At 47.0% G+C, this 13,358-nt stretch overlaps 1 protein-coding gene across 23 annotated transcripts in view; it reads left to right on the forward strand.

The window, feature by feature from the left end:
* The window catches only part of LOC118212497 (calcium/calmodulin-dependent protein kinase type II subunit beta), a 71,972-nt gene that overhangs the window by 22,437 nt on the left and 36,177 nt on the right, over nucleotides 1-13,358 (forward strand). For 10 of the 23 annotated variants that reach the window (XM_035390408.1, XM_035390409.1, XM_035390414.1 and 7 more), the window contains exons 6-12: nucleotides 1,502-1,574; nucleotides 4,903-5,005; nucleotides 6,786-6,869; nucleotides 7,184-7,278; nucleotides 8,559-8,681; nucleotides 9,022-9,105; nucleotides 9,894-9,936. In XM_035390408.1, coding sequence (XP_035246299.1) covers nucleotides 1,502-1,574; nucleotides 4,903-5,005; nucleotides 6,786-6,869; nucleotides 7,184-7,278; nucleotides 8,559-8,681; nucleotides 9,022-9,105; nucleotides 9,894-9,936 — 605 coding nt within the window. Of the gene's footprint in view, nucleotides 1-1,501; nucleotides 1,575-4,902; nucleotides 5,006-6,785; nucleotides 6,870-7,183; nucleotides 7,279-8,558; nucleotides 8,682-9,021; nucleotides 9,106-9,893; nucleotides 9,937-12,489; nucleotides 12,580-13,358 lie in introns of all 23 variants that reach the window. The other 13 variants (XM_035390400.1, XM_035390398.1, XM_035390402.1 and 10 more) reach the window with 3 other exon arrangements.

Here is a 13,358-nt window from a genome sequence, read left to right on the forward strand (position 1 = left end):
TATGGATATGTATGTGTATATACGCATATATATGTGTACGCACATATGTGTATATACATGTATATCAATATCCATATATATCTATTCTCACATAGATATATGTGAAAGGAGATGCGCTGGTTGCACACTCATAACCCCACATCCCCTGTTTAATCTCTAATTTCCTGTTTTCCCCATACTCTGTGTGGACTGTAGTTCAGCGGTGGATTTATGGATTTAGTTGAAGTGAGGGGCATCTGACTGCAGTACTGTCCTTGCCTCAGAGTACGGTGCAGTGTGTTAGGGTTGTGTTTAGACAACTAAGAATGTCAGCCTCCTTGCCCGTCAACCCAGCCAATCCCACCCTACTGCAACTACCTCTCCTGTGTCGCTGCGGTTTAGCGGCAGCTGGTAGCACTTTGGTTTTTCAAATGGGTGAGGTATATACTGTAAATGCTGTGAGTGTTCAGTTGTGCGTTCCTTTCTTTGTCCAGTTTACATGAAATTTTTTTGTAGCCACAGGCCACTGATGCCACAAAATCTTACGCCATTGTGACGAAATGGCTTTAGAATGTGCTACTGTGTGCACTCAGTAATAAGACTCTGGCTCATTTGCTTTTTACCTTAGATAAGACATAGCCCTCCATTCAAATATTAAATTGACCTGTATTTACTAGAAAAATAAACTGAAGTTTACTTTTTTGCAACTACGATCCCTAGGGCGCAGCCATCTTGGAACAAGTTGGTTGTGACGTTGCTAGGTTGGTTTGTCTCGGCTGCTCAAGCTATTCGCGAAGCATCTCTTACCAGCTGTGAATTTCATCATTTTGGGCTTTTTTTTAGGCTATTTATCTATTTCAGAATCCATCTGTTGGTTTATTCCACTCGTGAGGTCAAGAGATTCGACTTGTTTAACAATTTCCTCCATTTTGTTGTTGAACCCGGGACATCAGACTCCAGTCCGTGGCGGCCACTGTGTCAGCTGGTTTTTGGTGTGTTACAGCACTTAAGTGATTTATTTTAGTTGCTGATTGGCTAAAGGTTTCACACAACTTATTTTCAAGGTCTAAATTGGCTGCCAGTTGAATGGAAAGCGCAAAAACGCACAGACGCTGTGGCGGTGCAGGACCGGAGTCTGACACTCCTACTTTGAAGTCTCCTGTGATCAGAGTGTGACATGCGAATGTCAAGGAACCCTTTTTTAAAACTGCCCAGGGAATCATTCCCCACTTATAACAAGGCAGCGTACTTTGGAAGTCGCTCAGTAATCAAAGACTAAGATGTTCTCCCCAGCACTGATGCTTCTCTGCCAAATGGCTGTTACAGATAGGGGATATGGGTGTAGCTGAGATGGGGGACCTGAGCGTATGTGTGTGTGTGAGGGAATGGTTTGGATTAGGAGGTGAATAGGCAAGAGAGTATCTGACCTGATTCCCCCCAAAGCCCCTGCCCTGGCCTGTGCATGAGACTGTAGCGCTGCTCAAACTAACACGCCCCCCCCCCCCCCGGTGTTTGCATGCAGTCATTGCATCCAGCAGATCCTGGAGGCGGTGCTTCACTGCCACCAAATGGGTGTGGTTCACCGAGACCTGAAGGTGAGTGACAGGTGGATTTAGTGTTCATCTGTAGGTTTGTGTTTGTAGGTATATGTGTGTGCGTGTGCGTGTGCGTGTGCGTGTGCGTGAGGTGTTTGCATCCGTTTGTTAGTTTGTTTTAATTTGAGTGTTTTTTCGCGTATATGTGTTTGACTGGTCTATACGTCTGTATAAAGAGGTTTGTCCCTGAACAGCACTTTGTGGATTGTGTAGATTGTGCACTGAGTTGATTAATTAATTGAACTGTGTGTGTGGGATGTCTGTGTATGCATGCGTGCTTGTCTGAATGTCTTGATGATCTGCAAATGTTATTTTGAGTAACAAATGGCAAATAAGCTACTGGAGCATTAGTCTGGAGGAGGGTGTCCCTCAGTGGACCAGGATGCCAGCTGATTGAAGATAGTGTTCCTCATGGTATTTTGTTGTGACAACTGATTGGAGAAAAGGAGATTATTCCCATCAGTGTTCTAAGCTGACTGCTGATTTTAGGAGAGTGTACCTCAGCATCTCAGAATGTCATCTGATTGGATGGATGGATGGTTCCAGGTATTTAAGGAATACTGCAGACTGTAGGAGAGTGTTCTACTGTGTCATATGCTTGCTGATGATTGGAGGAAAGTGCTTCTCATCATTCCAGGCTTGCTGCTAAATGGTGGACAGTGTTCCTCAGTGTTTTTGGCTGACTGTTGATTGGAGTAGAGTGTTCCTCTGTGTTCCAGGATGACAGCTGATTGGAGGAGTGTTTCTCAGTATTTTGATGCTAACAGCTGGCTGGAGGAGAATTTTGTCGTATGCATGTGTTTGTACGGCATATGTGTATGTTTGTATGTACAGTGCTGTGAAAGTATTTGCCCCCTTAAATTTAATAATAGGTTACACCACCTTTAGCAGTAATATCTGCAACCAGACGCTTCCTATAATTTGCTATCAGTGTTTTACGTCGCCGTTGAGGAATTTTAGACTCTTCTTTGCAGAACTGCTTTAATTAAGACAAAATGATTTTTGATGGTTTTTGAGCATGCGCTACTCATTTCAGGTCCTGCCACAGCATCTCTGTTGCGTTCAAGTCAGGACGTTGACTAGGCCACGCCAAAACTTTAATTTGGTTTCTTTTCAGCTATTTAGATGTGGACTTGCTTTTGCGTTTTGTATCATTGTCTTGCTGCATAACTTTTTTCATTAATTTTATGAAATAATAGTGTACGTAATAATACGCGTGCGTACATCAGTGTGTGTGTTTACACCTGTGCGTGTGTGCATATGTGTATATCTGTGTGCGTGTGTATGAGCATCCTGTCTTTGTGTGTGTGTGTGTGTGTATGTCTCTGAGGGTCAGATTTAACCCAAATGAAAGCCAGCCTTGCAGAGGCAGGGGAAGTCAGGATTTGCATGTGTCTGCACTGTCTTCAGTTTTCATGTGTTTCTGTATTGAACCTCCTTCTGTGAAAAGCTGAATTTGTCCTGACAAGGCTGCTTTAAGCGCTGAAAAGAGAAGCTGTGGTGGCTCTACAGGTGAAATAAGCACAGCTCCATGTCCATATAATCCCTTTCTGTAAGGCAACCCGAGGGAAGACCTGCAATTAGGTTTTTACATTAAAAAGGTGACTGCAGTCAGAACAGAAACTCAGAGGGGCCTTAAGGTTTACAGCTGTAAATGTGTAATGGCTAAACATTTTCCCAGTTTTTCTTAATGCATAAAGCATTAGGTGGCTTGTCACTATAGTATTTCAGAAACCCTGGATCTGCTCAAGACACCTGAATGTTCTATTTCAAAAAATTGTTTTAGGATAAGGTATATACCCCTTTCAGAGAGGAGAGAGAGAGAAAAAGACAGAGAGGGTGGTGGGAGAGAGATGGAGAGTGAGCAAGAGAAGGAAAGAAAGATGGAGAGAGGTGGGAAGAGAGAGAGAAAGAGAGGGTTGGCAGGAGAGAGAAAGATGATCGGTGGGGAGAGAGGTAATAGAAGGGAGAGTGGGGGAGGATGAGAGAGAGAGAGAGAGGCAGAGAGAGGTAGAAGGAGGGAGGAAGGGGGAGGGAGGGAGAAAGAAAGGGGGGATGAGAGCTAGAAAGAGAGAGGGAGGGAGGTGGGAGCAGCATCTGCAATGCAGACACAGCAGGCACATTGGGAGCGATCAGGTGCTGTACCTGCCTTCTCTCTGCAGGTGTGCTCGCACGCGGGTCTGAGTCAGGTGATTTCCCGGCTGGGGGGGGGGGGGCTGATGGGAACGCCGCAGTGAGGAAAACGCTTTTACAGGGGTTTGCCACTGACAGAGATTAATGAGCCTCCCCAATCTGGGACAGCTTGCACACCCACACATACACAATGCAGGAGTGCAACCTCTCTCCCCCGCTCACGGCTTAGAAAACTGGGTTTCGGCGCTCAGTAGTCTCACCCGTCGACTCCGCAAACGTTCCCTGTTCGCCGGTGCGATTCCCACTGAAACTCCAGCTGCAGATGAGCGACTGCAATATCACTGGGACATTTCAAGGAAAAGACAAAGTCAGGGATAAGAATTGGTTCAAAAATGAAACCAAAAGAAGAGACCAGCGCCTGTGTGTCTGCTATATCCCAGAGGGCCAGACTCTGACCCTGAAACCCGCAAACCCACAGGACAGGCAACTGTAAGGGCCCCAGTTTTTTTGTTAAATATTTAAAAAAAGTTTTTTTTCCCACAAAGTTGTCACTGTGTGGGACAGCTTGCCAGGTCATGCAGTAGAGGCATTTGAGACCCTTTGAGGTGATTTAGTCCAGGCTTATTGGAGTGCTGGATACTCTATTGACCAGGGGTGTGAGGCTCCAGTCATGGAGGCCAGTGTCTGCTGGTTTTTTACGTGTTTAAACACTTAAACGATCAGCTGAAGAGGTCAAAACTGGCCACGGATTGAAAGGATGCATCAAAAACCTGCAGACACCTGGGCCGTTCAGGACTGAAGAGTTTGACTCCCCTGCTCTGGACTGTCTAACATGAGAACCTCCAAATGGCTGAGTGGCCTGTTCTCATCTTTATGTTTCCTGTGTTTTCTCTTGTTCTTGTGATGTCAGGCAGCCGATGTGTGGCAGTAGCTATCTCAGTAGCTGTAGTTTAGCCAGAGTTGTGTTGTACCTCTGTGTATGTGTGTGTATGTGTTTGTACATGTGCGTGGGTGGATGTGTCTGTATGTGTCTGTGTGTGCCAATGTGTGTGTTTATCTGTGGGTCTGTGTGTGTGTGTGTGTGTGTGTGCACCAGTGTGCCCCTCTATGTGTGCCTGTCATGTGTGAGTCAGTGTGTGTCTATGTCTTAAAGTGGGAAATGATAACCTTGCCATGCCCCCCCCCCCCCCTGCAGCCAGAGAACCTGCTCCTGGCCAGTAAGTGTAAGAACGCCGCCGTCAAACTGGCTGACTTCGGGCTGGCCATCGAGGTGCAGGGGGATCAGCAGGCCTGGTTCGGTACGTAGCCGCCACTTCGCCAGGGATCAGCGCGTTAAGCTCGCCATCATAAACACGGTGCCACCCGCCACCTTCCCCCACCTCCCACTCACCGCTCCACCCAGAATAACATCTGAGCAGCTTGTCGCAGTTCACCACCTGCTGGGTCATTCCTGGCCTTGACCACTTCTAATGCTGTTTCCTTTTCCCAGGCCTTTCAAAGGGCACACACACACACACGCCTACCCCTCCCCCCCAGGCTCTCCAGGGGTGTCTGCACAGATGACAGTGCACATCAGGATCTGGTCTACCAAAATAGACGGCCCCAGCAAAGCCATATTTAGCTCAGCCCCAGAGTGGCTGAATAAACAAAGAGCGTTACGCTCAGAACCCATAATGCACTCAGTACCCATAATGCATTCAGAACCCGTAATGCACTCAGTACCCATAATGCATTCAGAACCCATAATGCACTCAGTACCCATAATGCACTCTGAACCCATAATGCACTCAGTACCCATAATGCACTCTGAACCCATAATGTACTCAGAACCCATAATGCACTCAGAACCTGTAATGCACTCAGAACCCGTAATGCACTCAGAACCCATAATGCACTCAGTACCCATAATGCACTCAGTACCCATAATGCACTCAGAACCCATAATGCACTCAGTACCCATAATGCACTCAGAACCTGTAATGCACTCAGAACCAATAATGCACTCAGAACCTGTAATGCACTCAGAACCCATAATGCACTCAGTACCCATAATGCACTCAGAACCCATAATGCACTCAGAACCCATAATGCACTCAGAACCTGTAATGCACTCAGAACCCATAATGCACTCAGAACCCGTAATGCACTCAGAACCCGTAATGCACTCAGAACCTGTAATGCACTCAGAACCTGTAATGCACTCAGAACCCGTAATGCACTCAGTACCCATAATGCACTCAGAACCCGTAATGCACTCAGAACCCATAATGCACTCAGAACTCGTAACGCACTAAGAACCCGTAATGTACTCTACCCCTTTTTTAGCATTGTTTTTAGCCCTTATATTGATTTTTTTCATGAAAATGCAAACATGGAAAAATGCGTTTTTAATCATGTCATTGAAGAAAGTAATATAACCCTCCCAGACCACTGTGTAGTGTATTAACAAAGTATAACACAAGTAGGGTCTAATATACGCACAGTCAGACAGGGCTGCAGTCTTTCACAGAGACAAACCTATATACATTGTGTAATTCATTGTGCCAGGGTTTATGAGATATAGACTGTGCTGTTAGCTGATTGGTGTGTCTGTGCTGTTAGCTGAGTGGTGTGTCTGCACTGTTAGCTGATTGGTGTGTCTGTGCTGTTAGCTGAGTGGTGTGTCTGTGCTGTTAGCTGAGTGGTGTGTATGTGCTGTTAGCTGATTGGTGTCTGTGCTGTTAGCTGAGTGGTGTGTCTGTGCTATTAGCTGAGTGGTGTGTATGTGCTGTTAGCTGATTGGTGTCTGTGCTGTTAGCTGAGTGGTGTGTCTGTGCTATTAGCTGAGTGGTGTGTATGTGCTGTTAGCTGATTGGTGTGTCTGTGCTATTATCTGAGTAGAGTGTCTGTGCTCTTAGCTGATGGTTGTGTCTGTGCTGTTATCTGAGTGGAGTGTCTGTCCTCTTAGCTAAGTGGTGTGGCTTTGCTGTTATCTGAGTGGAGTGTCTGTGCTTTTAGCTGATGGTGTGTCTGTGCTGTGAGCTGATCGGTGTGTCTGTGCTGTTAGCTGATTGGTGTGTCTGTGCTGCTGTTGTATAGGTTTTGCTGGGACACCGGGGTACCTTTCCCCTGAGGTTCTGAGGAAGGAGGCCTATGGCAAACCTGTGGATATCTGGGCCTGTGGTGAGTCCACACACAAATACACACGCACGCACACACACACACACACATGCCCACACATGCACACATTCACACTGTCCCACAGACACACACACATACGTGCACACACAAGCACACACAAATACACACACTCATACACACATGCGCGCGCACACGCAGACATACACGCACATACACAGACACACACATGCACACACTCACACACACACACACACATACACTACACACACACACACACACACACACACGCACACACACACACAAAGTAAGGCTATGATGAGCATTTGGTGAGGGTATTGTCCTTCCTCCTGTCCCAGGTGTGATCCTGTACATTCTGCTGGTGGGTTACCCTCCTTTCTGGGATGAAGACCAGCACAAACTGTACCAGCAGATCAAAGCAGGAGCCTATGACGTGAGTCACCCTCTCTCTATCTCTGTCTGTATTATTCTCTCTCTCTCTCTCTCTCTCTCTCTCCTCTTTTCAAATTCAAATCATGACAAACAGATCTGCATGTGCAGCTTTTTGACAACTTCGTATTAAAAATAGAATATTATATTTACAAAAACATTTTGAATATTTGAAAGAAAACGAGACAAAAGAGAATACCTCTCTCCGTCTCCCAGTCTGTTTTTTTTCTTTCCCTCACTTGCACTCTGTACCCTTGTCCTCATTGCTTCAATCTTGAGAAAGATGAATTCCTTTTTAAAAAAAGCGTCTGACTTGTGTAGCTCAATCATATGGTGAGAGAGCTTGCTCTGCACATTTTGCAAAAGATGAATTAGTGTAGTTCAAACAGTCAGCATTTTAGAATAGTACTGAACTGACTGGCTTGCTATCCCATCATGAGCTCATTTGACAGTGAGAGTAATTAAGACTTATGTCACTAATATTTCATGTGTGCCAAAGACCACTGAACCTCTGAATCAGCAGTCAATTTTTATAGCTTTACACACACCTGTTTGTGTTCAAGTGTGTGTGTGTATTTGTGTATTTGTATGCTCCCATGTATATGTGTGAGTGTGTGTGTGTGTGTGTATTTGTGTACTTGTATGTTCCCATGTATATGTGTGAGTGTGTGTGTGTGTATTTGTGTACTTGTATGTTCCCATGTATATGTGTGAGTGTGTGTGTGTGTGTATTTGTGTACTTGTATGTTCCCATGTATATGTGTGAGTGTGTGTGTGTGTATTTGTGTACTTGTATGTTCCCATGTATATGTGTGAGTGTGTGTGTGTGTATTTGTGTACTTGTATGTTCCCATGTATATGTGTGAGTGTGTGTGTGTGTATTTGTGTACTTGTATGTTCCCATGTATATGTGTAAGTGTGTGTGTGTGTATTTGTGTACTTGTATGCTCCCATGTATATGTGTGAGTGTGTGTGTGTGTGTATTTGTGTACTTGTATGTTCCCATGTATATGTGTGAGTGTGTGTGTGTGTATTTGTGTGCTTGTATGCTCCCATGTATATGTGTAAGTGTGTGTGTGTGTACTTGTGTACTTGTATGTTCCCATGTATATGTGTAAGTGTGTGTGTGTGTACTTGTGTACTTGTATGCTCCCATGTATATGTGTGAGTGTGTGTGTGTGTGTGGAAACTACAGGCCTGTCAGTGTAACTTGCGTCACATGTAAAATACTGGAATCTATCATTAGAGACCCACTGAGCCCCGCTCGGCTCCTCTCTCCTGTAGTTCCCCTCTCCTGAGTGGGACACAGTCACCCCAGAAGCTAAGAACCTGATCAATCAGATGCTGACCATCAACCCAGCCAAGAGGATCACCGCCCAGGAGGCTCTCAAACACCCATGGGTCTGCGTGAGTGTCCCCTACGAGCCGTCCCTCAGCTGGGAAGTGACTCTGACTCTCCAGCAAGCCTCCCAGCACAGACACACACTCACACACACACACACATGTGCACATACACATATGCACACACACACACACATACACATACACACACTTGCATGCACATACACATAAATGCACATACACACACGTGCACACACACACCCCATATACACATATACACCTCCGAACACACGCACGCACACACACACAGACACACACACACTCACTGGCACACGTGCGCAGATTTCCATCTGCCTCTGTCAGGTCATTCTCTCTCTCTCTCTCTTTTTCTCTTTCTCCCCCACAGCAACGCTCCACAGTGGCCTCCATGATGCACAGACAGGAAACGGTGGAATGCCTGAAGAAATTCAACGCCAGGAGGAAACTGAAGGTCTGCCAGCGCGTTATTAAACCCGTTATTAAACCTTCAGCTCTCAGACCCCGCTCCCCTGTCCCGAACTGCGAGCCCTCTGCTCACATTCAAAAATGTCAGCACTCCCGTTTGTAAAAACAGGTTTATTTCTGTATCAGGCTAGTCATTTAAAAAATATATATTTTTAACAAAACATGGCAACGCTGTTGCAAACCTTTCTGGACGTGTCTTCTGTGATGAAATTCATGCTTTTGCTGATAAGTGATATGATTTCCCGAATGATCATTTAGACCAGGTGTGTCAGACTGTGGTCCTGGAGGGCTGCAGTGTCTGTGGGATTTGGTGGTGTTCTTTCAGTCAGCAGCTGGTTTTGGCCTTGAAAACAAGGCGTGTGGACAGTGGCCTTCAGTGTAGTCACTAACCCTTTAAGCCCGCTCGTTTGGATTGTGAGGCTGTGGTGAGGTTAGGTTGTTATTAACTGCGAGTTCATCTGCGATCCTAGCTCAAATCTGGCCCTGCAGGCCAGCAGTACTGCAGGTTTTATTTTCTACCTGATTTGTTTATTGATTAATTAATATCACTGATTGGCCAGAGATTTAACTCCCCTGGTGTCTAAATCAGTGCCTGATTCGAGAGGAAGAATGAAAACCAGCAGCATTAACTGGCCTCCAGGGTCAGATCTGCGTATCCCCGTGGCAGGGCACATTCTCTGCTTAGAGCCTGATCACATTCTAATTGGGCTGTTTTTTTCTTTCTCTTTCTTTCTCTCTCTCTCTCTCTCTCTCTCTCTTTCTATCTTTCCACAGGGAGCCATTCTCACCACCATGCTGGTGTCACGAAATTTCTCTGGTAAGTCCTTTTCTACCCCAAAACCCACACTTAAATGCATCTGTTTTCCTTGGTTGGTTTTGCCTGACCTACCAATTAATTACATTGCATTAAGTAACAGAGTCGTCACACAAACCCAGGGTGACTTATACAACATTCTCTCAGCTGTGGATTACCCTTCTTTTAGGGATGGGTTCTGCTGCCCTGCGCCTGAAGAGCCACAGCGTGTGCTGGTTTTGTTTTTACTCTGCACTTAATTGATCAATTAAAGCAGTTGATAAAATGGTTCTCTCAGCTTATCTGGTTTAGTGGATCTGTATTGGTTGCTGATTTTAAGGTGAAAACAGAAAAACCAGCAGACCTTTTGGCCCTTCGGGACCACAGCTGGGGATCCCTGTTCTAGTGAATGTTCTCTCCAGACCCCCCCTGCTGTTGGTAGCTGTATTTTTTTACTTGAAAATGTGAAAAATCCAGCTATCGGCAGAGAATGCCCGCGGCTTTCCATCTAACTGGGGTTTGAAATCACAGCACTTCAGGCGGGGAGGCAAGCACATTCTGCTGCTGCTTCCACAGCATCAGACAGATTTCTTTGCTCCTGCAAACGGTCTCGAGGGCAGGTTATGCAAGATGTGAAGAATGGAAGCGAAGTCATTCACACCTGAACGACGACGTCCACTGAATAATAAACCACTCCTGCTGCTTCAGTGCTGTAGTGATGTAGTACAAACCATGCTGGCCACGTCTGGGACAGCAAAGGTGTCGGCCGAGGTCCAGGTTTCTTTCTGCTTACCGCAGTTCTTTATTCTGGAAGGTTTACATTGGTAGCAGAAGGTCGTGATTGCGTCTGTGTCACTACTTGTTAGCTATGGATAGTCTGTCTTCAACCACACCCCCTTGGAACTAGTCACCATGAGCTAGAAAATCAGAATACTTTGGTCATCCACAATGGCAATAATGGGGTCAGAACCTAATAAGACAGACTTGACTTTCTGTTTAGTAATAACCAACCTGTGCTGGAGTCTCAATGACAGAGAAGACTGAAGCAGTCCCAGCAGTGAGAGGCTTGTTGGTGGGGGGTGGGAAGGGGGAACATGGAACCCTGCTTAGAGGAGTAAGCAGTGGCCACACACTCATCTGAAGTAGCTCTCCAGTGAATAGCAGGGCTGTTTATGCTACTTAAATGAGTGTTTGTGGCTGTTCAATAAAGCTGGAAATAGAGTTTGTGCATTTGTTTGAATAATGAACTGGGCCAGAATATGTGTATGAGCTGGTCCTCTCCACACTACGCAAACACAGATAAATTTACACAAACACATATATGCACACACGCATGCACACACACAGACACACGCGCACACACTAACACACACATAGACATACACACACACGCACATGCATGCACATATACACGCACACACACGCACGCACATGCACACACACACACACTAACGCACACATAGACACACACACACACACAGCACATGCATACACGCACACACACACACACGCACGCACACATAGACATACACACACGCACATGCACACACACACACGCACACATGCACACAGACGGACAGCAGGTCGGTGGGCGGCATTGACTGTGCATCCGCGCTGAGCAGAAGAGGGGGCGGGGCGACAGCTCTCTGGGAGCAGGAGGAGTGTGGCGGGGGGGGCAGGGGGGCGGCGGGGGGGGGGGGGCGGGAGGTAGATCAGCATGTCAGGGCATCACACCCTCCCCCCATCTCCTGCACCTGACCCCTGCATCACGTGGGTCTGCTCTCCCCCCATCAGTGTTACTCCCTCCACTGCTCTCTTTCTCTAATTATCTCCTGTTCCAGTGTGAACAGCTATGCAGGGGGCAGGGAGGGGGGGTGGAGGGTGAGGGGTCCACATTCTGTTCCCTTCACCCCACTGCAGCTTTGGCACCTGAGGGATGCCAGCTCTGGAATTGTGGGAATTTGATGCTCATGGGGACTTGGGGGTGGGGGGGGAGGGAGGGGTCTGAGCTAAATGTTTAGGTTTTAAACTGACATTGGGACAAAGTGCAGCATCTGACACCAATTTGCAACCTTAATTCAGCATTATTTATTCTTTTTTATTTTCCTGGTTTGGTTTGAAATGGGAACGGGGCAAATGAAAGGCTTTGGCCTTTTCTAGGGGAAGTGGCTGAATAAACCTTTTTCTGTTTGAATGAGAATTGGAAACAGTGGAGTTTAAAAACAAATTGTGCAGTGGGACTGCAGTATAATGGGGGGTATTTTTGGCTGGAAGTGTTCTTGGTTTTCCTTTCTTTCACTCAAATAAAATCCTCTGTGTTTCAGTGGCCATGTTTCCTTTTCCGTTCTTTTCCCGACTAACAGATGGTTCTTTTCTCTTCCCCTTCTCTTTCTCTCCTTTACAATCATACTCTTTCTGAACCGCCAAACCTCTTTCCCCCTCCATCTGTCTCTCTCCCTCTTACTTGCTCTTTCTCTTTTCCCCTCGCTTTCTCTGCCTCTCTCTCTCTCACACACACACTCTCTTTCTCTCTTTCTCTCTCTCGGATGTTGTTTTTGTTGTTTGGGACACTAACAGTGGGCCGGCAGACCACAGCTCCGGCCTCTGTTGCCGCGGCAGCTGCCGCTGCCGCCGCCGCCGGCACTACCGCAGGGCTGGTGGAACAAGGTAGCCGCACCGCACCGAGGGGCGCCCTCTCCTCCTCCTTCCCCTTCTCTTCCTCTCCTCCTCCTCCTCCTCCTCCTCACAGCATGAAGCTCTGAGCATGCGGCAGTCTCAGAGGGGCTCCCCCCTCCCTCACCTCCTTTCTGCAGCGTGCTGGGGACCGCCTGGCTGGGCTGGACGGGGGCCTGCCTGTTGCCCCCCAGCCACACTCATCCACCCCAAATCCCTCCTTCACTTATTCCCTCCATCACCGACTCCATCTCTCTCACTCCCAGCGCTGACAGCCAGCTTTCTGTACCGCTGATCCTGCTTGTTCTCTGCTTCTCTCTACCTTCTCTCCCTTCTCTCTCCTTTCTCTCTCCCTTCTCCCTCCTGTCTTCTTTCTCTCCCTTCTTTCTCCCCCGTCCCTTTTTATTTTCTCTCCTCCCTCCTCTTCTTGCAACCTGCCTTCTTGCTTTCTTTTTTCCTCGTTGGTCTGTAATGAGTGTGGGACCGCCCCCATGGTTTAAAGAATGGTATTGCCTGTCCATTGGTTTGCTGAATGCTGCATGTGGCACTGGCCTGGTGCATGTTCTGTGAAAGGGGGGAAGAAGGGGTGGTTGGTGGGGAATCAAAACGGGGTGCATGATAGACATTTAAGCTTTTTTATTCAGTGTATTCACAAGGTTAGGGGGTTCTCGGTCAATGTGCAATGCCTACGTGTAAAGTAGCATTAAGAGATGATGGCATGGGGGTGCTTGGTGGCTCAACCCGCTAAGGCGCTGTTCTAGTACAAGGCTGGG

The sequence above is a fragment of the Anguilla anguilla genome, chromosome 14, assembly GCF_013347855.1.
Source record: "Anguilla anguilla isolate fAngAng1 chromosome 14, fAngAng1.pri, whole genome shotgun sequence".
Classification (NCBI taxonomy): Eukaryota; Metazoa; Chordata; class Actinopteri; order Anguilliformes; family Anguillidae; genus Anguilla; species Anguilla anguilla.